Source organism: Oncorhynchus mykiss, chromosome 4 (genome assembly GCF_057628025.1).
Source record: "Oncorhynchus mykiss isolate SJ-2025 chromosome 4, ASM5762802v1, whole genome shotgun sequence".
Classification (NCBI taxonomy): Eukaryota; Metazoa; Chordata; class Actinopteri; order Salmoniformes; family Salmonidae; genus Oncorhynchus; species Oncorhynchus mykiss.
This window is the reverse complement of record NC_143025.1, coordinates 66,499,279-66,524,428: the sequence shown is the minus strand read 5'-3', so window position 1 is coordinate 66,524,428 and position 25,150 is coordinate 66,499,279. Positions and strand designations below refer to the sequence as shown.

Below are 25,150 nucleotides of genomic sequence, written 5' to 3'. Positions count from 1 at the left end.
AAAGAAACCCTCTTGTGAAGTCACTGACTTCGCGGTATAAAGTAAAGATGAATTGACATAGAAGTGTATGGGGGGGGGGGAGAGGAGATTGTGGGAGCTCTGCCTCTCTCCGAAAGCTAATTCTCAGGGGATGCAATCAAAGCCTCGCAAAAACTGCAGGCAAAGACAAAAACCATCATGTCCTTCAAATAGAATAGCAATCAAGAGGGAATCCTGGGATGAACCCTCAGCCTGCTGGCAACAGGCAGCACGCAACTTAATATATTATTCAAGGTAATTAAAGTTCCAGACTGGAGTGCTTAAATGTTTTTTTTGTCATTCCTAATTTAACGCTCTTTTGTTTATCAGAGCGAGGTCTGACAGAGAGGGGGGAAGAACATCAACATTCGCCAGTGAGGGTCACATTGAGAAGTTTCTTTTAAAGACTGAAGCCCAACATAAAGGGATATGACAGCTGACTCTGGAGAGGTTTGTATGAAAGCTGCCTATCTGCAGCTGTATGGGCCGAAGGTCAGGGCAAGCCTCTGTCTGTCTGTGTGTCAGTGTGCTTGACCCCTGGGCCTGCCCATGGTGCGGACGGAGGCGTCAGCGGTGAGGGAGGGGCGGCGCTCACCTCATGAATTTCTTGGGCTCTGTCGGAGGGGTCGGTGGGGGCAGAGGTTTGCTAGTGTTGAGCTCAAGGTGGTGAATGGGGGAGTTGGGGATAGGCTCTAGGCGGTTGGGCTGGGGTTGCCCGCTCCCCATCCCTGTTCCTGTCGCCTCCAGAGCCCTGAGGTTTGGAGAGCTGCTGAATCGGTTTGCTGATTTGTCATTCTTTCTCTGTTGCTACACAGTAGGACAAAAACACAAACAAATGGGAAAAATAGGGAAAGCTAGTCCAATGGGAAAAAAAGACTGCTGTGTGTATATATATATATATATATATATATATATATATATATATATTTAGATATTTCTCATTCTCTTGGAGGATTTATGTGGATGGATGCTTTCTGATGGTCAAGCTCGCACCACTCAGCTAGTGAAGCAACAGTCGCTCTCAGCTTTCTGTAAACTAAGATGGGCAAAAAAGGGATGCATCAAAGGAAGAGGCTACAGAAAGTTCACACTAACAAAGAATGGCTTGGAAAGCAAAGGAGAACTGGATGTCTGAACAGGGAGATAACACACATACACACTGACTAACACACACACACACACACACACACACACACACACACACACACACACACAAAAATGTACAAACACACATAATATTGGAAGTTATAGAACTTGAAATGGAGTCAACAGTTACATATTGACCATGCAGAGTGATCCATTCAACTGGGAGACAGGGGATTGCTGTGTTTACATTGGAATGGGACACAACTTCTCTCCACTAAAGGATGGAATGGTTCCAATGGAAATCAAGGCTAAATATACGTGGAAAATCTCCACTTCAATCATTCTCTACAACGGCGTACAGGCAACTGGTTTAGGCCTGTAATGATCGGGATGGTTCCCTAATGGTTTCAAATTGTCACCGGTAGCTTTGGGGCTTCACAAAGTGTCAAAGACTGGCTCAGATGAGCCATATGGCTCTAATCAACTGATGGTCAGTGTTAGTCCAGAGGTGTGTTAGCCTTGTGTCTGTCTGTGTGGTGTGCAAGCGGTCAGCTCACCTTGATGAGGGGATTTATTACTCCCACGTTGGGACTGGTGTTGAACACTTTGTTGAAGTTGGTCTCTCTGTTCACCAACTCCAGCTGGTAGAACTTTTTGTCGTCCTGCACGTCCACAGAGAGAAGCCAGTTAGGTCACGGCGCTCTGGGTTCGTGATGGAGCATCTCACTGATGTTTTACGACACACCTCACATACTCGGTCTACAATGGGGCTTAGCAGTACCGGGTGATAGCACTGGCTAAAGTCAGAGGGCTTTCTATCCACTCTCTCTAGTGCCACAGACACTTTGTCACCAATACAGTATGCTGGATAACCTGTCTGAATGCATCGCTGGGACTCGAGGGCTGTAACATAGCTCTCTGAGTCTACTGCTGCTGTATGAGAACTCTTAGGTCATGCAGAGCTACAGCACTCCATAGTCTGGCTAGTATTGTCTGGAGGTAGACAGGCATGCAGGCTCCATGTCTAGGATTGTTGGGTAAAACCACAAAAGGACATCCTGTAGGCCATCTTGTACTGTGTACATACACTTACCACCAGCTTCTTGACGAGGGACTCCCTCTCAGTCACCATGTCCTTTAGCTCAGCGATCACCTGCAGGTCCTCAGGCCGGCTCTCCCTGTTCCGGAACTTATCCTCCGTGCCCTCCAGCCTGGGGGAGAGGAGGGGCCCATTAGGGCTCAGATGTCTCACAGTTTGTTTGTGTGACGTGATAATAAAAGATCAGCTTGGGGATATGAGCATTAATACATGCAGACACTGAGGGACCATGTTTTGAAAGCTTCCCTTCCCTTACCTACAGTTCAATAGTAAAGCAGTAGCTTTTAACTCTCCTAGGTTTAATCTCATAATCAGAAAGCCTATTAGTGCTGGTGTATTACTATGATCAAAAAGTGGCAGTACATGTTTTTCCTGGATTTCCACTTTAACGTGTCAACAAATAACAAGCGCTTTTTAATTTTTTTTTTAGAAGAGTTCTTAACAGTGTTCAAAGCCATCTGCCTCTCCACAGTTTTTTTGCTGCCTCTAACTTGAGATTGATGACTTTAATATGCCAAGATATTCCTCGTACTGTAAACAAGCATCCATCATGTCCAGTTTGGCTCGTCGCCCTCAGCACTTACAGATGTGGAATGACAAGTGATACCAAACTCGCCATCAAAACGCCGACGCGAGACAGGGACAGGCAAGAGCTTGAATTAGAGGGAGAGCCTATTGGATATCAGGATAATTGCTTCTGCTGCGCTGCTATGCATCGGCGATCTGTTAATTTCTTGCTCTACTACACATTACTTCAGTGTCACATTTCACTATAGACTCATCTGCATCCAGTGGTGTAAAGTATTTAAGTAAAAAATACTTTAAAGTACTACTTAAGTCGTTTTTTGGGGGTATCTGTACTTTACTTTACTATTTATATTTTTGACCATTTTTACTTTTACTTCACTACATTCCTAAAGAAACGTATTTTTTACTCCATACATTTCCCCTGACACCCAAAAGTAGTTGTTACATTTTGAATGGCTAGCAGGACAGGAAAATGGTCCAATTCACGCATTTATCAAGACAACGTCCCTGGTCACCTCTACTGCCTCTGATCTGGCGGACTCACTAAACACAAATGCTTCATTTGTAAATTATGTCTGAGTGTTGGAGTGTGCCCCTGGCTCTCCGTAAATAAAAAATGGTGCCGTCTGGTTTGCTTGATATAAGGAATTTGAAATGATTTATACTTTTCCTTTCAATAATACATTTACTTTTGATACTTTAAGTATATTTAAAACCAAATACTTTTAGAATTTTACTGAAGTAGTATTTCACAGGGTGACTTTCACTTGAGTCATGTTCTATTAAGGTATCTATACTTTTACTCAAGTATGACAATTAGGCACTTTTTCCACCACTGTCTGTATCCCTACACATATTCCAAGCACACCCGTGTGAAATAAACATGTTGCTGCAGTGCAGCCTGGGAAGCTGGTGCTGGCTTGCTTTCTATAAATATATCACACTCCATTCAACTCTCCAGCGAGATCACTCAAAACAGATGTGACAACAACCAATCAGACAACAAACTCATGTTGGTTCCCAGGGGCTTAACCAATAGGAGATGTAATGAGATAAAATATTCATAAAGCTTAAATGGCGTAATAATTTAGCGGTGGCCAGGGACTGGCTTTGGGGGAACGAAGCTGCCATGGTGATTAATTGGGGAGGGGACAGGGGTTGTCGTTAAAATAGATTTGTCCTGTGCTTAATTAGCAGGCAGTAAATCGGCCACCTCAAGGGAAGGCCCTGGAAATGTCAACTAGTCAGCAAATTGATAATGACAGGGTCTCCAACCAGCAGGTTGGTTTTAGATCTATGTGTGACCTATTTTTACAATATCGTAATGGATTCTGTTTGTCGGTCACATTCATGGAGGAACATGTGCACAAATAATGATGTATGCTTCACTAGCATTTCATTTTGATGTTGTGAAAGGAGTGATTGAGCCATGAGAATATTTAGTGGGGAACATCACAGATGAACTATTTTAAACAGAGGCTCTCTCTGCAGTAGCTGGCTGTGTGTCTAGATTGTGCTCTCATTCAAGTGAAACCAAATTAGGTCACTCCTGACAGCAAAATCCACAGTCCTAGGGCCCTTACATCTGTTTCTCCTCTGTTCCTCTCTCATATTTCAAAAATAGTTTCTATGGAGACGTACGGATCATTTATGAGTGCCTTCCTAAGCTCCCTATTTCATTTCCATAATCAATACATCTCCATTGATCTATTCACAGCAGTTTGCAGGGGATTTTTCTATGTCTATGCTTGTATTTGCTGGTGTGTACTGTGTGTGCATTGTGGTGTCTTGAAAGCTATGGGGCAGCTGCACACCCAGCTGGAGGTTTATCCCCAGTAGGACACTGCTACATGGACAGTGTGTGTGTGTGTGTGTGTGTGTGTGTGTGTGTGTGTGTGTGTGTGTGTGTGTGTGTGTGTGTGTGTGTGATGGGATATTGAGGACACAGTCACCTCCATACAGCACACGAGGGAAATAAAACAAGTCTGCCAGATCTCTCATAGGGAGCTGCATCTGTACTACTGGGAGGGTAAGGAGAGAGAGAAGGACCTTCCCAATGGGCCATATTCACCTCAGGAGGTCATGTGTAGCCCCCTTCTCCCCCCTCTTGAATCCATCCCTCCCTCCCTCTCATCCTTCCTTCCTCCTTCCATTCATCCCTGTATCTGTCTGGGGCACTCACCTTTTCACCCTCTGTTGCTCGGCCAGGTACTGTGGTCTGTCATCATCTGCCAGGGCTTTATATAATCACACAGGAATGTACGCACGCACGCACACACACACACACACACACACACACACACACACACACACACACACACACACACACACACACACACACACACACACACACACACACACACACACACACACACACACACACACACACACACACACACACACACACAGCTAAAGCAACTACATACTGGATGTACTGTACGTACAGGACTTGCAGAGCAGAAATCTTGTCTTTGAGTAGCTCCTGGGCCTTGTTGAAGTCACACAGCATGTTCTGAGTCTCTCTGTTGTGCATGGCGTTCATCTCAGCCATCTCCCGCTCGTGTTTCTTACACAGGTCCTGTTCATGAGCCCTGATGAGAAGAGACCAGACCATTAAAGCCCATTCAGATCACGTCTTTATACGCCTCTCCAGCTCTGAGGCGCTGAGTCTCTGGTCTAGAGGTGTTACAGTATCCTAACGAGGCACAATTACCACAGACACATTCCTTTTGATCCTGCTGCCGCCAGTCAAATTGCATTCATCTTTGACTTTCTTTCATTTCCTGACACACTCATCCTTTCCTTTCCTAGAAGGACATACATAATTCATAGCAGAGGGCTCTGGAGGAGAGGTATCACTGTTTCGCCATAAGTGAAAAAAAACACTCCTCTCTATTTACTTATTGATTTATTTTGAAATCGGGACAGATGGACAGGACTTTTCCAGGACATTTCACCAGCTCATTGAAATTCCCTGCATGGTAGCTAGCGGTGACTGTCTCCTCTCAGTGGGCTTTATGGCAGGGCTGCTCACTCTGAGGTACTGCAGTCGGAGAGAGAGACCATGAGGAGTACAGAGGAATATGTTTGCCTCTCCCTGAGTAACACCCTGAGGGACACATCATTTCCAATGTATTTATTTATTATGTTATTTTTATCTCAGAAACGAGGATTCGCCCGCGTGTTACATAATTGGAAGTGAAACGTACTCCACGAGGAGCTTGGAATCCTGCTAGTGATGTGTGTCGTTGATGTCACACATGCATGCACGCACAAACAGACGTGCGCTTTTGCACACACATGCGCACTGGAACACTAGCCCTCGGATTCAGAGGGGTTGTGTTAAATGCGGAAGACACATTTCAGTTGAATGCATTCAGTTGTACAACTGACTAGGTATCCCCATTTCCCAATGGGACTCCCTAATACTTTCTCAAACACCCAGAAAAGGCTACTCTCCTTGAGGTTATCCTCACAAATAATCCTGATAGGTATCAGTCTGGTGTTTTCTGTAATGACCTTAGTGATCACTGTTTTACAGCCTGTGTTCGTAATGGCTGCTCAGTGAAACGACCTGTCCTGATTTGTCATAGACGCTTGACAAAAAAACTTGAATGAGCAAGCCTTCTTTCATGAACTGGCCTCTGTAAATTGGGATAGAATCAACTTGATCCCCTCTGTCAAAGACACTTGGACCTTCTTTTTTGATATTTTTAGTGGTATTGTTAACAAACACGCCACCATGAAGAAAAATGTAATTAAAAACAGGTTTAGTTCCTGGTTCGACCATGATCTTGCAGAGTTACTCCACCTCAAGAAAAGGCTCAGCACACGCATACTCAGGCTGACTGGCTCTCGTTCAGGCCAATTAGAAATAAGTGGACTCAGGCTATCCGGAAGGCCAAAGTTAGTTATTTTAAGGAAAAGTTCTCTCTCTGAAGTTAGGGAAACGGTTAAAGACCTGGAGAATAAACCCTCCTCTTCACAGCTGCCCATGTCCCTTAATGTTGATGATGTGGTTGTTACTGATGAGAAGCACATGGCTGAGCTCTTTAATCACCACTTCATTAAGTCAGGACTCCTATTTGACTCAACCATGCATCCTTTCCCGTCCAACATTTCCTCATCTCCCAACCCTTCTAATGTGACTAGTCAGATGGTTTAGACCCTTTCTTCTTTAAGGTTGCTGCCCCTATCATCGCCAAGCCCATCTCTGACCTTTTTAACCTGTCTCTCCTCTCTGGGGAGGTTCCCATGGCTTGGAAGGCAGCCATGTTTCATCTTTTATTTAAAGGGGGCGATCAAGCTGATCCTAACCGCTATAGGCCTATTTCTATTTTGCCTTGTTTATCAAAAGTGTTGGAAAAACTTGTCAAAAATCAACTGACTGGCTTCCTTGAGGTCTATAGTATTCTCTCGGGTATGTAATCTGGTTTCCGCTCAGGTTATGGATGCGTCACTGCAACCCTAAAGGTCCTCAATGATGTCACCATTGCCCTTGATTCTAAGCAACGTTGTGCTGCAATTTTTATTGACTTGGATAAAAAAAATGTAATACAGTAGACCAGTCCATTCTTGTGGGTCGGCTAAGGAGTATTGGTGTCTCTGTCTCTAAGGGGCCTTTGGCCTGGTTTGCTAACTACCTCTCTCAAAAAGTGCAGTGTATAAAGTCAGAACATCTGCTGTCTCAGCCACTGCTTGTCACCAAGGGAGTACCCCAAGGCTCGATCCTAGGCCCCACATTCTTCTCAATTTACATTAACAACATAGCTCAGGCAGTAGGAAGCTCTCTCATCCATTCATATGCAAATTATACAGTCTTATACTCAGCTGGCCCCTCCCCTGATTTTGTGTTAAACACTCTACAACAAAGCTTTCGTAGTGTCCAACAAGCTTTCTCTACCCTTAACCTTGTTCTGAACACCTCCAAAGAAAGGTAAGGTGGTTTGGTAAGAAGAATGCCCCTCTTCCCACGGGTGTGATTACTACCTCTGAGGGTTTAGAGCTTGAGGTAGTCACCTCATACAAGTACTTGGGAGTATGGCTAGACTGTACACTGTCCTTCTCTCAGCACATATCAAAGCTGCAGGCTAAATTTAAAATTAGACTTGGTTTCCTCTTTCGTAATAGCTCCTCTTTCACCACCTTTGCCACACTAACCCTGATTCAGATGACCATCCTACCCATGCTAGATTACGGAGACATAATTTATAGATCGGCAGGTAAGGATACTCTCGAGCGGCTAGATGTTCTATACCATTCGGCCATCATATTTGCCACCAATGCTCCTTATTGGACACATCACTGCACTCTATACTACTCTGTAAACTGGTAATCTCTGTATAGCCGTCGCAAGACCCACTGGTTGATGCTTATTTCTAAAACCCTCTTAGGCCTCACTCCCCCCTATCTGATATATCTACTGCGGCACTCATCCTCCACATACAACACCCGTTCTGCAAGTCACATTCTGTTAAAGGCCACACACATCCCTGGGTCGCTCGACTTTTCAGTTCGCTGCAGCTAGCGACTGGAATGAGCTGCAACAAGCACTCAAACTGGACAGTTTTATCTCAATCTCTTCATTCAAAGACTCAATCACTCAATCACTCTTACTGACAGTTGTGACTGCTTGGCGTGATGTATTGTTTTCTCTACCTTCTGGCCCTTTGTGCTGTTGTCTGTGCCCTATAATGTTTGTACCATGTTTTGCGCTGCTACCATGTTGTGTTTCTACCATGTTGTGTTGCTACCATGCTGTGTTGTCTGTGTTGCTGCCTTGCTATGTTGTTGACTTAGGTCTATCTTTATGTAGTGTTGTCTCTCTTGTCGTGATGTGCATTTTGTCCTATATTTATATATATCTTTTTTTAATCCCAGCCCCTGTCCCCGCTGGAGGCCTTTTTGCCTTTTGATAGGCTGTCATTGTAAATAAGAATTTGTTCTTAACTGACTTGCCTAATTAAATAAAGGTTCAATAAAAAAATCAAATGAAATGTGATTAGTTATCTCTAGAAAAGCATCAGCCTCCATTTTTTTAATTCATCACCAAACAGGCTTTTAATTCTAATGAGAGTTCTTTCCGTTCATTCCATCCGGGCCTTAGCCACACATTATGAATTAATATAAGAGTGAAATTATCAGCCTGTGGGAAAAGCATGATGATAGATTATATTTAGGCCTTGCCCCAAATAACAGTTTCATATTTCCTTATCAATTTATTTGGCCATATAACAAAATGTCAAAAGGGACCATGTCATCAAAGGGAATAACAGATGACAAAATATAAACCAGGACATCTAGCAGGGAGAGGCAAATTGGCCCCCTCTCTTTCTGCCAGTATCCTTCCACTTTAATCTAACTTGAAAACGTTGCCAGCACTGCCAATGGCCACTGACAGTCACATCTAAACAAGAGGAAGTCGCACAACTGAACTTCTCGTGTTGTGATTCACCAGTCATCTAAATTAACTAAACAATCCAAAATAACCTTCATCGTGACCATATTAAAACGAGGTAGAGGCATTCACCTGTAAGGATAGCATACGGGAGACTCACCTACAGTGCCTTCAGAAAGTATCCACACCTCTTGACTAATTCCACATTTTGTTGTGTTCCAGCCTGATTTTGAAATGGATTCAATTGAGATTTTGTGTCACTGGCCTAGACACAATACCCCATAATGTCAAGTGGAATTATGTTTTTTGACATTTTTACAAGTTCATTTAAAATGAAAAGCTGAAATGTCTTCAGTCAATAAGTATACAACCCTTTTGTTATGGCAAGCCTAAATAAGTTCAGGAGTAAACATGTGCTCAACAAGTCACATAATAAGTTGCATGGACTCACTCTGTGTGCATTAATAGTGTTTAACGTGATTTTTGAATGACTACCTCATCTCTGTACCCCACACAGGCAATTATCTGTAAGGTCCCTCAGTCGAGCAGTGAATTTCAAACACAGATTCAACCATAAAGACCAGAGAGGTTGTCCAATACCTCGCAGAGAAGGGTACCTATTGGTAGATGGGTAAAAAATGGCAGACATTGAATATCCCTTGGAGCATGGTAAAGTTATTCATTTGGATTAATAACACTTTGGATGGTATATCAATACACCCAGTCACTATAAGGATACGGGCATCCTTCCTAACTCAGTTGCCAGAGAGGAAGGAAACTGCTCGGGGAATGCACCATGAGGCCAATGGTGACTTTAAAACAGTTACAGAGTTTAATGGCTGTGATAGGAGAAAACTGAGGATGGATCAACAACATTGTAATTACTCCACAATACTAAACAAATTACAGAGTGAAAAGAAGGAAGCCCGTACAGAATAAAAATATTCCCAAACAACTTGTTCGCAATAAGCCACTAAAGTAAAACTGCTAAAAATGTGGCAAAGAAATTAACTGTATATCCTGAATACAAAAGATTATGTTTGGGGCAAATCCAAAACAACATCACCGAGTACCACTCTTCATATTTTCAAGCATGGTGGTGGCTGCATCATGTTATGGTACGGTTGTCATCGGCAAGGGAGTTTTTTAGGATAAAAATCAACGGAATAGAGCTAAGCACGGGCTACATCCGAGAGGAAAACCTGATTCAGTCTGCTTTCCTCCAGGACAATAACCTAAAACACAAATATACACTGGAGTTGCTTACTAAGACAACATTGAATGTTCCTGAGTGGCCTACTATAGCTACAGTTTTGACTTAAATCAGCTTGAAAATCTATGGCAATACTTTAAAATGGATGTCAATGATCAACAACCAACTTGACAGAACTTGAAGAATTAAACAAATTATAATGTGCAAATATTATACAATCAACGTGTGCAAATCTCTTACGAGACTTACCCAGAAAGATTCACAGCTGTAATCGCTGCCGAATGTGATTCTAACATGTATTGACTCAGGGGTGTAAATACTTATGTAAATGAGATATTTCTGTATTTCATTTTCAATAAATATGCCAACATTTCTAAAAAAATGTTTTCACTTTGTCATTATGGGGTATTGTGTGTAGAAGGCTGAGGCAATAAATATATTTAATAAATTTTGAATTCAAGCTGTAACAGGGGTATGAATACAGGTGTATGAGTACGCAACGCGCCGGAACAACATTACTGGCCTGTTATTGTGTCAACCCTCCTTTGTGTCACCCCATAAGGCTCTGTGGTGGGGTCACGGCCCTCCCCTCCTGCCCTCTCCTCCCACCCACCTGATCTGCTGGTTGGCCTCACTGCGGATCTTCAGCACCTCCTTGCCCTTAAGCTCCAGCTCCTTGGTGAGCGTGTTGATGTTTTCATTCAGTGTGTGGATTTCGTGGTCCAGCTCAGCAATGTGGTTCTTCCTCCTTACCACCTCCTCCTGCAGGTCTGAGATACGGCCCAGCAACTCCCTCTCCTTTGGGGTAATAGGCAGACATACACAGGCAACACACACAAAGATACACAGAAACACACAAAAATCAAGCAAAAAAAAACACGTTTGAGTTAGCATTTGATCTCATTTGTGCATTCTTGCTGTGCTGTTGTGCTGCTTCCTTGTATTCCCAAGGGGTACTGCGATGTTGGATACCATCTTTACAGTGCCATGATGCTACAGCTTAAGTGGGCACACTCACATACCATGGTCACTAGTGATTAGGCCTGGGAATTGCCAGGGACCTTACGATACAATATTATCATGATACTTAGATGCCAATACGATCTGTATTGTGATTGTCACGATTCTATATAATATTGTGATTCGATACTGTGATTTTATTGCGATTCGATGTTCCAACCATATTGCTCATCATATGTCTGCTGCAGAGAGACATGAGAGAGAGAGCCATGAGAAAAAAAGTTTTATCAGTCATGGAAATTAGAGTCCTGAAAACAAATTGGCTCCCTATTTAAACATAAGATGGAGAACAAGCTATGAAGGAATAATACTGGAGTTTTAGCTCAAATATACAGGCAGCAAGAGCAAACATCATATTGCGAGATTGTCAAAATGATACGTCAAGGAAACTGTACTGTTCAGATGGGTTAAATGGAGAAGTAGCCTGAAATCTGGACACTGACTGTAGGTCTATAACCTCTCATATAGCCTAATCTAATATTAACTCCTGCAGAATTAAGCATTTCTTGCAGTAAAATTATACACCAAATGTACATTTTGACTCGAGAACAGGAGTGGAGAAATATGATTTATTTCATTCAGCATCTTGAGAAAATGAATGCGCAGTTAGCAACCGTCTGTAATGGTGCTATTTTATCAGCATAAAATCTTTATTTCAAACATCATAAAATATGCATCCAAGCTGAACTGAAATCTTCTCAAAAACATGTGTCGTTTTTAACTGCTTTAAATTTTCTTAAAAACGGTCAAACTGATACAATTTTGCAAGTAAAATCTTTCCCATTGTAAGGGGTGCGTAACTGGTGGCAGGGAAGTCAGATGCAGGAGAGCAGAACTAGGTAATAGCCGGAGCAGTTTAATTCCAAAACCAACGGTATCAAGAAAACAACTTGGGTACAAAACCAGACGTTCACCAGTCAACATGTGCACATGCACTTACAAACAAACAATACCACACAAAGACATGGGGGGAACAGAGGATTAAATACACAACACGTAAAGAGGGAATGAAAACCAGGTGTGTGGGAAAACAAGACAAAAAAAAATGGAAAAGGAAAAATGGATCGGCGATGGCTACAAGACCGGTGAAGTCGACCGCCGAACACCGCCCGAACAAGGAGAGGAACAGACTTCGGTAGAAGTTGTGACAGTACCCCCGCCCCTTGACGCGAGGCCCCAGCAGCGCGCCGACACTGGACTCGGGGACGACCCGGAGGGCGAGGCGCAGGGCGATCCGGACGGAGACGGTGGAACTCCCGCAGCATTGAAGGGTCCAACACGTCCACGAGGTACTGAAGGCCCCTCGCCTCGAATCCAGTATGGAACGAACGGAGTACGCCGGGCCCCCCTCGATTTTCAGAGGGGGCGGAGGAACCTCCCGCACCTCAGACTCCTGGAGCGGGCCAGCCACCACCGGCCTGAGGAGAGACACATGGAACGAGGGTTTAATACGGTAAATCGGGGGTAAGCTGTCACCTGTAACTCACCTCGTTCACTCTCCTCAGGACTTTAAATGGCCCCACAAACCGCGGACCCAGCTTCCGGCAAGGCAGGTGGAGGGGCAGGTTTCGGGTCGAAAGCCAGACCCGGTTCCTCGGTGCGAACACCGGGGCCTCACTGCGGTGACAGTCTTTCTGGCGCAGCACGGCACGCTGAAGGTGAACATGGGCGGCGTCCCATGTTTCCTTCGCGCACCGGAACCAGTCGTCCACCTCAGGAGCCTCGTTCTGACTCTGATGCCAAGGAGCCAGAACCGGCTGATACCCCAGTAAGAGGTTAGTGGAGGAGTGGCGGAGCGGGTTCTGGGCCATCTCTGCCCAGGGCACGAATGCTGCTCACTCCCCCGGCCGGTCCTGGCAATAAGACCTCAGAAACCTGCCCACATCCTGGTTAACTCTCTCCACCTGCCCGTTACTCTCGGGGTGAAAACCTGAGGTAAGGCTGATCGAGACCCCCAGACATTCCATGAACGCCCTCCAGACCCTCGAAGTGAACTGGGGACCCCGATCAGACGTGTGTAAACAAGGCCTACGCAGTCTGTAGGGCCGTAGGTAGACCGGGCAGCGGGAGGAAACGGCAGGACTTAGAGAAATGATCCACAACAACCAGGATCGTGGTGTTTCCCTGTGATGGGGGTGATCGGTCAGGAAATCGATCGACAGGTGTGACCATGGCCGCTGTGGAACAGGTAAGGGGTGTAGCTTACCTCTGAGCAGGTGCCTAGGAGCCTTACACTGGGCGCACCCCGAGCAGGAGGAAACATAAACCCTTGCGACCTTAGCCAAAGTGGGCCACCAGTTCTTCCCACTCAGACAGCGCACCGTCCGACCGATGCCTGGATGACCAGAGGAGGGTGACGTGTGGGCCCAATAGATCAGCCGGTCATGGACAGCAGACGGAATGTACAGACGCCCAGCGGGACACTGGAGGGGAGCGGCCTCTGCACGCAACGCCTGCTCAATGTCCGCGTCCAGCTCCCATACTACCGGCGCCACCAGGAAGGAAGGTGGGGGTGGGATCCATGGGCCGCTCCTCTGTGTCATACAGCCGGGAAAGTGCGTCTGCCTTCACGTTCTGGGAACCTGGTCTGTCAGAAAGGGTGAAAACAAAACGGTGAAAAACATGGCCCACCTTGAATGGCGAGGGTTCAGTCTCCTCGCTGCCCGGATGTACTCCAGATTGCGTTGGTCAGTCCAGATGAGAAAGGATGTTTAGCCCCCTTAAGCCAATGTCTCCACGCCTTCAAAGCCTTGATGACAGCCAAAAGCTCCCGGTCCCCCACGTCATAGTTTCGCTTCGCCGGTCTGAGCTTCCTCGAGAAGAAGGCATAGGGGCGGAGCTTCGGTGGCGTACCCGAGTGCTGAGAGAGCACGGCTCCTATCACAGCCTTGGACGCCTTCACCTCCACTATGAATGCCAAAGAGGGTAACCAAAGGCCCTGTCCGCCTCAGCCGACCACTGCATACGTACCGGCCCCCCCTTCAGCAGTGAGGTAATGGGAGCCGCTACCTGACCAAAACCCCGGATAAACCTCTGGTAGTAATTGGCAAAACCTAGAAACCGCTGCACCTCATTTACCGTGGTGGGAGTCGGCCAATTATGCACGGGCTGAGATGTGGTCACTCTCCATCTCCACCCCTGAGGTGGAAATGCGGTACCCTAGGAAGGAGACGGACTGTTGGAAGAACAGCCATTTCTCAGCCTTGGCATACAGGTCATGCTCCAACAGTCGACCAAGCACCTTGCGCACCAGGGACACATGCTTGGCGCGTGTAGCGGAGTATATCAGAATGTCATCAATATACACCACTACACCCTGCCCGTGCAGGTCCCTGAAAATCTCATCTACAAAGGCTTGGAAGATTGATGGAGCATTCATCAACCCGTACGGCATGACGAGGTACTCATAATGCCCTGAGGTGGTACTGAACGCCTTCTTCCACTCGTCTCCCTCCCGGACATGCACCAAGTTGTAAGCACTCCTGAGATCAAGTTTGGTGAAGAAGCGCGCCCTGTGCATTGACACAATCACTGTGGCGATAAGAGGTAGCGGGTAACTGTACCTCACAGTTATCTGATCAAGGCCTCGATAGTCAATACACGGGCGCAGACCTCCCTCCTCCTTTACAAAAAATTAACTCAAGGAGGCGGGGGAAGTGTAGGACCGAATGTCCCCCTGACGCAGGGATTCGGAGACATATGTTTCCATAGCCACCATCTCCGCCTGTGACAGATGATACACGTGACTCCTGGGAAGTGCGGCGTCTACCAAGAGATTTATCGCACAATCCCCCCGTCGATGGGGTGGTAATTGAGTCGTCTACTTTTTGGAGAAGGCGAGAGCCAAATCGGCATATTCGGGGGGAATGCGCACAGTGGAGACCTGGTCTGGACTTTCCACTGTAGTAGCACCTACGGAAACCCCAAACCATCCCGAGCACTCTTGCGACCACCCCGTGAGAGCCCTCCGTTGCCATGAAACAGTGAGGTCATGACAAGCTAACCAAGGTAGGCCCAGCACCACGGGAAACGCAGGAGAGTCAATGAGAAAGAGACTGATTCTCTCCGTGTGACCCATAGTTATTGTGTGTTTTCCTTGTTTTAGTGTTGGTCAGGACGTGAGCTGGGTGGGCATTCTATGTTGTGTGTCTGGTTTGTCTATTTCTATGTTTGGCCTGATATGGTTCTCAAATCAGAGGCAGGTGTTAGTCATTTTCTCTGATTGGGAACCACATTTAGGTAGCCTGTTTTGTTTTGGGTTTTGTGGGTTGTTGTTTCCTGTCTTTGTGTTTAATGCACCAGTTAGGACTGTTTCGGTTTTCACGTTTATTGTTTTGTATCCTGTTCATGTTTGAGTTACCTTATTAAATTAACATGACCTCTAACCACGCTGCGTTTTGGTCCGCCTCTCCTTCCCAGGAAGAAAGCCGTTACACTGCGTCACCATGCCCAGAGGAGCGGTGGCCTCCCTAATCAACCCTGACCTTAATGGTCGACTATCTAAGGCGTGAACTGGGAAGGGCATATCTACAGGAATGATGGGGATCCCTAAACTATGGGCAAATGATCTGTCAATAAAATTCCCCGCCGCGCCTGAATTGGCGAGCACCTTATGCTGGGAATGCGGGGAAAACTCAGGAAAAGTAATGAACAAAAACATATGTACAACAGAGGGCTCTGGGTGAGAATGGTGCCTTCTCACCTGGGGTGACGCCAGAGTGCCCTGCCTGCTGCCTCGTCCCCCAGAGGAACCAACCCGGCACCGACCGGCAGTGTGAACTCTGCAGCCACAGATGGTGCACGAGACGGAACCTCCTCCGGTCTCACTGAGCGCAGCACCTCCCAACTCCATGGGCATCGGAGCGGTGGTGCTGGGGGATGGAACCAACAGACCCCGATCTGGACGTCCGCGTGTAGCCAGCAAACCGAATGGACAGGTCCAGCAGCTGGTCAAAGGTGAGGGTGGTGTCCCTGCAGGCCAACTCTCGATGGACGTCCTCGCGCAAATTGCAGCGATAGTGGTCGATCAGGGCCCTGTCCTTCCATCCCGCTCTGGAGGCCAGGGTTCGAAATTCCAAAGCGAACTCCTGTGCGCTCCTCGCCCCCTGCCGCAGGTGGAAAAGACGAAGACTGCCCAGAAACGATGGGTGAACTCCTCAAAGTGGTCCAGCAACCCATCTCCTTCCACCCACACGGCGTTGGCCCACTCCAGGCCTTTCCCCGAGAGGCGGACACCCTATCACAGCCCGAAGGAGCCGGGTGGACGTTTGCTAGGTATAACTCCAAACTGTAACAGGAAACCCTGGCAGCAGGCAGCCGTCCCATCGTACTCCCCGGGGAGGGTGAGGCAAATTCCACTGGAACCGGGTGCAGGGGGAGTGAGTAGTGGAGGCCCCGGTTGTGCTGGTGGAGGTGCTGGAGGAACTCTCCCAGCGATCCATAGTAGAGGTCGACCGATTACGATTTTTCAATGCCTATACCGATACCGATTGGAGGACAAAAAAGACGATACCGATTAATCGGACGATTTTTTGTATTTGTAATAATGACAATTACAACAATACTGAATGAACACTTATTTTAACTTAATATAATACATCAATAAATCAATTTAGCCTCAAATAAATAATGAAACATTTTCAATTTGGTTTAAATAATGCAAAAACAAAGTTTTGGAGAAGAAAGTAAAAGTGCAATATATATATGTAAGAAAGCTAACGTTTAAGTTCCTTGCTCAGAACATGAGAACATATGAAAGCTGGAGCTTCCTTTTAACATGAGTCTTCAACATTCCCAGGTAAGAAGTTTTAGGTTGTAGTTATTATAGGAATTATAGGACTATTTCTCTCTATACCATTTGTATTTCATATACCTTTGACTATTGGATGTTCTTATAGGCACTTTAGTATTGCCAGTGTAACAGTATAGCTTCAATAGCTCTCCTCTCTCCTACCTGGGCTCGAACCAGGAACACAACGACAACAGCCACCCTTGAAGCAGCGTTACCCATGCAGAGCAAGGGGAACAACTACTCCAAGTCTCAGAGCGAGTGATGTTTGAAACACTATTAGCGCGCACCCCGCTAACTAGCTAGCCATTTCACATCGGTTACACCAGCCTAATCTCTGGAGTTGATAGGCTTGAAGTCATAAACAGCAGAGCTGCTGGCAAAACGCACGAAAGTGCTGTTTGAATGACTGCTTATGAGCCTGCTGATGCCTACCATCGTTCAGCCAGACTGCTCTATCAAATCATAGACTTAATTATAACATAATAACACACAGAAATGCGAGCCTTGGGTCATTAATATGGTCAAATCCGGAAACTATCATCTCGAAAACAAGACGTTTATTCTTTCATTGAAATACAGAACCGTTCCGTATTTTATCTAACGGGTGGCATCCATCAGTCTAAATATTCCTGTTACATTGTACAACCTTCAATGTTATATCATAATTACGTAAAATTCTGGTAAATTAGTTCGCAATGAGCCAGGCGGCCCTAACTGTTGCATATATCATTCCTAGGACGTCATTGAATATAAGAATGTGTTCTTAACTGACTTGCCTAGTTAAATAAAGATTAAATAAAGGTGTAAATAAATAAATAGATAAATAAATAAATAAATAGGCAAAATAGGCGTCCAAAATTACCGATTTCCGATTGTTATGAAAACGTGAAATCGGCCCTAATTAAATCGGCCATTCCGATTAATCGGTCAACCTCTAGTCCATAGCTTGGACGACACGGTCCATTGCGGCGCCGAGATGGTGGAGCATCGCTGTGTGTTCCTGGACGCGCTCCTCAATCTCCATACCAGGGGCACCTGCTCCTGCCGACTCCATATTCTGGTGTGGTATTCTGTAAGGGGTGCGTAACTGGTGGCAGGGAAGTCAGACGCAGGAGAGCAGAACTAGGTAATAGCCGGAGCAGTATAATTCTAAAACCAACGGCATCAAGAAAATAACATCTTGGGTACAAAACCCAATGCGCACCAGTCAACATGTGCACAAGCACTTACAAACAAACAATACCGCACAAAGACATGGGGGGAACAGAGGATTAAATACACAAACACGTAACGAGGGAATGAAAACCAGGTGTGTGGGAAAACAAGACAAAACAAATGGAAATGGCCCTCTTCTAGGGCAACAAGTAATGAGAGAAGAGAAGCTGCATTTAGATATTTATAGACAAGTTGATTAACAAATAGGCTATAAACAGAAACAGGCCTATATCTAAAAAGGCCTGTAAAAAATAGTTCTGCAATCTCCGACTGTACAGCTCATTTTCTATATTTGCGGGTTAAGTTGGATGCGGGCCTCAGATTTTCACTTTATCACATAGTCAGGGGTTGCTAATGGGTTAATAGCAACAGTGGTGGAAAGAGTACCCAGTTGTCATACTTGAGTAAAATGAAAGATACCTTAATAGAAAATGACTCAAGTAAAAGTGAAAGTCACCCTGTAAAATACTACTTGAGTAAAAGTCTAAAAGTATTTGGTTTTAAAAATATACTTAAGTATCAAAAGTAAATGCAATTGTTCAAATATACTTAAGTATTGAAAGTAAAAGTGAAAATAATTTCAAATTCCCTGTATTAAGCAAACCAGACGGCACCATTTAAAAAATATATATATATTTTTTTTTTACAGAGAGCTAGGGGACCACTCCAACACAGACATAATTTACAAATGAAGCATTTGTGTTTAGTTTAGTCCACCAGATCAGAGGCAGTAGGGATGACCAGGGATGTCCTCTTGATAAGTGTGAATTATACTATTTTCCTGTCCCGCTAGCCATTCAAAATGTAACCAGTACTTTTGGGTGTCAGGGAAAATGTATGGAGTTAATAGTACATAGTTTTCTTTAGGAATGTAGTGAAGTACAAGTAAAGGTTGTCAAAAATATAAATAGTAAAGTAAAGTACAGATACCCCCCAAAAACGACTTAATTAGTACTTTGAAGTATTTTTACTTATGTACTTTACACCACTGAATAGTAATTGCGGGCGGATGCTGGTGAACAAACAGCTGACCCGCGCATTACTAATGGCCACCACTCAACCTCTCTCTCTCAGCACTAAATGTTTACTTCCCTGGACACGTGTGCTGTGAGGTTGTTAGTACTGATGCTGCTGATATGTCTGAGCTTTCTGCACAATTCTCTAAATATATATCTTATATTAATAAATAAAAAAGTGACTGTTCTGCTTGTATTTGTTTATACTTGTCCGAGCTACAACAACGTGCTAGATGACTGTTATTTCGCCTGGAAAAGGTCGCATTCCAGGAAAAAGGTCATCTCCTGACTATTCGCTCAAACCTGGCTGTTGCTGTCCAGTCCATTGTACTGCAAACCTACTGGTAAAGCCTTCACTAGAATATTTAGTGTATTTAGTCAAATGTTCAGTATGTAATACGGACAACGATACCATTTAAATCTAGACTGACTATTATCACTCTCTTTCTCAAAGTTACTGTAACAGTTAATTCTACAGTTTGAGATATCAAATGCCAACATCCCCTTTTGCCCAGGCAGAAATACATGTAATTACCTGATTATACTGTTCAGAGAACTAGAACTACATCCCAGTTGTAGATTAATCATGCTTTGCTTGGCTCAAAGATCATTTCCCCCTTCAGCAACGGCACATCCTTTAAAAAGTCCTTCCCTCTATAACAGAGACTACGCTAAGAGTTCCCACAGCATACCGCCAAGTCCAACTCTGGTATTGAAGTTGATGGCTCTTGTGTAATCCGATTACAATCTGTATTCATTTTGAATTCCTGTAAATATAATTTCATGCCAGCTGATTGAGGTGATAACAGTAGTGTAGTTATTAATGTGTGGGCCACTGCAGGGGGCTGGTTTCAGTGGACTAGCTCACTCTCCTCTCCATAGAAGCTTGCTTACCCATCCTCTGCCTAACAGAGATTCACTGTGACATTTCGGCTGACTCCCAATCTCCCCAGTGGATACCTGTTTTGCTTGGAAGCCAACATGATTGCCATGTCTCTGCATGGGTTGGTCGTGGATTACACAGGTAGAGGCAGACAGTGCTGAACATCAGTGAGGGAAAGGGAGTTTTTGGCTATGTTCCAATAGGCATGTGACCCTATCTTTGTGTGCGCGCAAGTTGATTTGATTGACGTGTGCCTGGGCCGTAAAGTGAGAGAGTGGTGGCAGCTCTAATAGCAGCACTGAGCCTCACAGTGAGGACCCTAGGCCGACCTGCAGAGGTTCAGAGGGACAGTCTGAATACCACCCGGACAACTAACCCTCTCCGTTACGGTGGCACTGTAGAATAGTAATATTCATTGTCCATCTAAAGATGGACACTCTGTTGGAACTTAGAGCAAATTGTATGGTGGAGCCATTTGAGCGGTACTTCTCAAAATCAAACAGACACTTTTCTAGGGCAAAAGAAGCTTTAAAGGGTTTGGACAAAATGTCACAGGAACGAAATAGCACTTCAGGTTTCAAAGATTCCTCTGAGGGGATGGTGGGAAGTTGGTAGATGGAGTTCCCAACTCCAATAATCACCATATTTGATCTCTGATCTTTGACAAAAAGCTCTTTAAAAAATGATTTAATTTCTGTGGCTGGCTGACACTTAGTTTGACAGCAGTGCGACTGGAGGTGGGTAGAGGGTACATTACAGTGGTAGAGGTCTGGGCATAGGAAGGTCTCAGCGAGGAGCTGATTAGAAGACAAGTATACTGGCCTCGTGAGGCCTCTCTGAGCCCCAGCTCCCCAGTCTCTCTCTCTGCTTCCACAGGATTGTCTGTCTTTACAGTTCCAGAGCAGACTGATCAAAAGGCCAGCCAGAGCACAGCCTCGTCATTAGCGGCTGGTAGCCACATACAGAGAGAGAGAAAGAAAGAGAGGAAGTGAGAGAGAGCTGAGTCACTAGAGGGAAGCAGTCAGATCCGTCTGTGATCAGTCTGTGATCAGTCAGATTAGTCTGTGAAGCCGGAGTGATTGGAGTACTGAGACCCTCACCCCCAAAACTCAACTCCAACCTCTCCAGGGCTACATCACATCACAAGGATGGGAGGTGTCGAGCTGCTGCCATTAGTCCAAGAATTGCCACGAACCAGAGAGCGGTGAGTCATAATGGTAGATGAAATCTTTCTTCAGCCTCCATAAATGATATGAGATCAAGTATACCTGTGGTTTGAATTCAATTCAAATTCAAATCATACCCAATACTGCCACAAAGCAGGAATAACTCCATTGATCCGCCATAGAGGTGACACTGAAACGTTATTGATAAGGAAACTTCTTTACAGATTAGGCTCTGTCATAGTAACTATGAGTCACGACCACTGAGGGGAGAGACCATCCTCCTTCCCCACCCCAGCAGGAGCGCACCTCCTCTAAACATCCCTATCTGCCCAATAATCTGGGAAAATAGAGGCATCTATCACAGTTTGCAAACAGGCCGCGGCGTGTCTCCGCCGTGAAAAATAGGTCCGCTGGTGATGAGGAGCCATTAGCGATGCTTCAGTTGTTGGAGATGAATTGAGCATTTACAGGCCTGTGTAGGATTTCATTAAGACAAGGTCTCATAGACAGACATTGTTTTGAGGAATCAGCCTCCGGGGACCAGAGCGCGGGGATATTAACTTTCAGATACAGAAAAACATGAGAGGAAAGATGACACAGACCTCTCGATGGCCAAAATGCACACAGGCGCACACATGTACGCAGGCACGCACACACACACACACACACACACACACACAGACACAGACACAGACACAGACACAGACACACAGACACAGACACAGACACACACACAGATAATATGTAGCTACCATGAGCAATAGAGTATAAAAAATAAACATTCTTCAGAGCCGTTTGTCTGTCAGAAGCCGAGCATTCGTCTGTGGGGAAAACTGATGACTATCCCCAGCAAACGCAATTCTCCACACCGCAGACCAGGCCTGCTAATCTCACAGCTCATTAAACAAGCCAGCACCGTGCATCTCTCAGGGGCCACAATTATCGATAAGGCGGCACAGCGCTCAGCGCGGGCCCCTGCCGCCCGCCGTACCATCAACAGCTCAGCACAGGGAGTTATTTGTTGGATACATCTCTCCGTCTCCCAGAAAGAGGACGAGCAACACTTTTGTACCTCTCTTCAGACGGCCCTCTCTCTATCTACCGGGGCTGCTGGGCTGAAGGGACTGTTCAAAGGAAAACACCCTGCTCGGCGTTGCTAAGGCTTTTTGATTAAGGCACATGTTCATTCTAAAGATCAGAGCTTTGCCATTTACTGGGTAAAACCACAACACCTCTATAAGAGACAACAGCAGCCGTGCAGTCTGGGAAACATAACTGGCGGCTGTGATTAGCAGATCTGTATAATGAAGGATGACTCAATGTACGGGCAGCCCTCACGCGGGAGGGATGTCTCAGCGTCTGAGAAATCATGCAGCCCTATGGGACATAGACAGAGAGACAGGGCTGTGTCCTGATACGTCTGACTGCTGAGCTGAACACAGACAGTTTGAAGGAGAGGGGGCTTAGAGAAGGTTGTTGGTTGATTGAGACACCACCAGTAAGCCTGTTTATGCCATGAGAGATGTCAGACGTACTAGTACTGTGGTGCTTGGATATGGCAGCCCTATATGGGATGAGAAGAACAGGCCATGGTTCACTTCACACACACCTCTCAGGTGCAAAAACCAGGCAGGGCATTTAATATGCATTTGGGATATGCATTCCTGTCTAATACAAGCGAGAATCACACCTCAAAGACCTCAATATATTTCCTGTTTTGTTTTACAGGTATCCTCGCATCGTAACATGAGGTGGATCTCACAGACCTGGCAGTGTGGTGCCAGGACAACAACCTCTCCCTCAATGTGAGCAAGACAAAGGAGCTGATCATGGACTACAGGAAAAGGCGGGCCGAACAGGCCCCCAGTTAAAATCGACGGGGCTGTAGTGGAGCGGGTCGAGAGTTTCAAGTTCCTTGGTGTCCAAGGAAATCCCCTGTTTTAGGTCAGTTAAAATCACCACTTTATTTTAAGAATGTGAAATGTCAGAATAATAGTAGAGAGAATGATTAATTTCAGCTTTTATTTCTTTCATCACATTCCCAGTGGGTCAGAAGTTTACATACACTCAATTAGTATTTGGTAGCATTGCCTTTAAATTCTTTAACTTGGGTCAAACATTTCAGGTAGCCTTCCACAAGCTTCCCACAATATGTTGGGTGAATTTCTAATTATTTTTAATTTAATTTGTAAATATTTTTTTATTGAATATTTGAAACATACAATATATACTTGCAGTGAAGCCGCTCAATAACTACATCATACCAGTCCTCCAACAGATTCCCATTCAGAGCGACACACAGAAGCATCCAGGGTCAATGCCCTGCTCAATGCCCTGACCGATCTACCACCAGGCAAAAAAACGTGAACCCGAACGAACCCTCCAAGATCCCCCCCCCCACAGTTTCCCAATAGCTGTCCCTCAACCATTCGAGACCCCTCCCACAGTACCCCCCAAGAAGAAAAAATAAATAAAAAATACAATTAATTCCATTCCCACCCCCCAAGAACCCCCCAATGCACCAACAACCAAGATAATGAACTAAAGAGAAAAAAGGAAAAGACAGAAGAAAACAGCAAACAAAAACACCAACAAAAAAAAACACACAAAAAACCCGATACATTTAAAACAAAGGACATCAAGGACAACTAAAATCATAACAGCAATGCCAACTGTATATGTTTGTGTGCATGTCTGGCACTATTACATGTATGTGTGTGTTCTTGTATGTGTTTATTTGAATGAGAGCGAGTGTATATGTGTACAAACACCTGCACGGCATCAGCCTCAGGCAAACCGGCATTAGTTGTAAAAACACTGCCACTTAGTGTCTTTCTTTTAAAACATTTTTTTTAAATCTTTGACCATCATTCTATCTCTCACACAGCAACTCCACTCCCACTTGTCTCCAATTCCACATCCCAACCCTCAGCCCATCCCATCTATCTCTGCTGGCCACCCACTTTGGGTTTCTATGCAACACATATCTTTCAACTATGCTGTGATGTTTAATGTACAATTTCAATCTATCTAATCGAATAGAAACCACAGATTGCGAGTTGAAGATAAATACTTTTACTAAGAGTATTAGTATATTAGTGACTGACCCGGTCTCTCCAGATCTCCTAACAGTACTATTTCTAGGGTCAATTTTAGATCAATGCTATGCATTTTCAGCCATTCCTGAACATGAGACCAGAAACAGGCTACCCGAGGGCAATACCAGATTAAATGGTCTATTGATTCTGTATCCTCACAAAAAAATCTGCAGAGCTTAGATGATTTTATGACCCAAATATTCAACATTTTGTTGGTGGCAAGAATTCTCTATAATAATTTTAGCTAAAAAGCACTAAGTCTTAAATCTTACGTTGTTTTATATATCAACTCATACACCCTGTACCATGGAATCGGTACATCAAACATTTCTTCCCAACTATTTTGCAATCTGTATGGCATAGTTGTCAACATCCTGGTCCTCAAATGAAACTGGTATACTTTCCTATTTATGTTATTTTTATTCCTCTGCCAGTTTTGATCCTTCATTTTGGGCAGACAGACAGACTAGTTCCCTACCTCCTTCCGCTGCCACCTGCCTCCTCCATTTTTGGGGCAATGCTGTAATCAATTGGTTGAACTCTTGGATTGAGCAGACCTTTCCGTACAATTCTGATAACTCCATGAAGGACATAACTCGACCATTCCAATTTACAATATA

General features: G+C 45.0%; 1 protein-coding gene across 4 annotated transcripts in view; it reads right to left on the bottom strand.

Annotated features, from left to right (window-relative positions):
• LOC110522208 (protein FAM184A) overlaps positions 1-25,150 on the bottom strand; it is a 161,026-nt gene that overhangs the window by 3,285 nt on the left and 132,591 nt on the right. The window contains exons 14-18 of one of the 4 annotated variants that reach the window (XM_021600411.3): positions 10,955-11,139; positions 5,176-5,322; positions 2,198-2,315; positions 1,662-1,766; positions 614-825 (exon numbers count right to left, since the gene is read on the bottom strand). In XM_021600411.3, coding sequence (XP_021456086.2) covers positions 614-825; positions 1,662-1,766; positions 2,198-2,315; positions 5,176-5,322; positions 10,955-11,139 — 767 coding nt within the window. Of the gene's footprint in view, positions 1-613; positions 826-1,661; positions 1,767-2,191; positions 2,316-5,175; positions 5,323-10,954; positions 11,140-25,150 lie in introns of all 4 variants that reach the window. The other 3 variants (XM_021600410.3, XM_021600413.3, XM_021600412.3) reach the window with 3 other exon arrangements.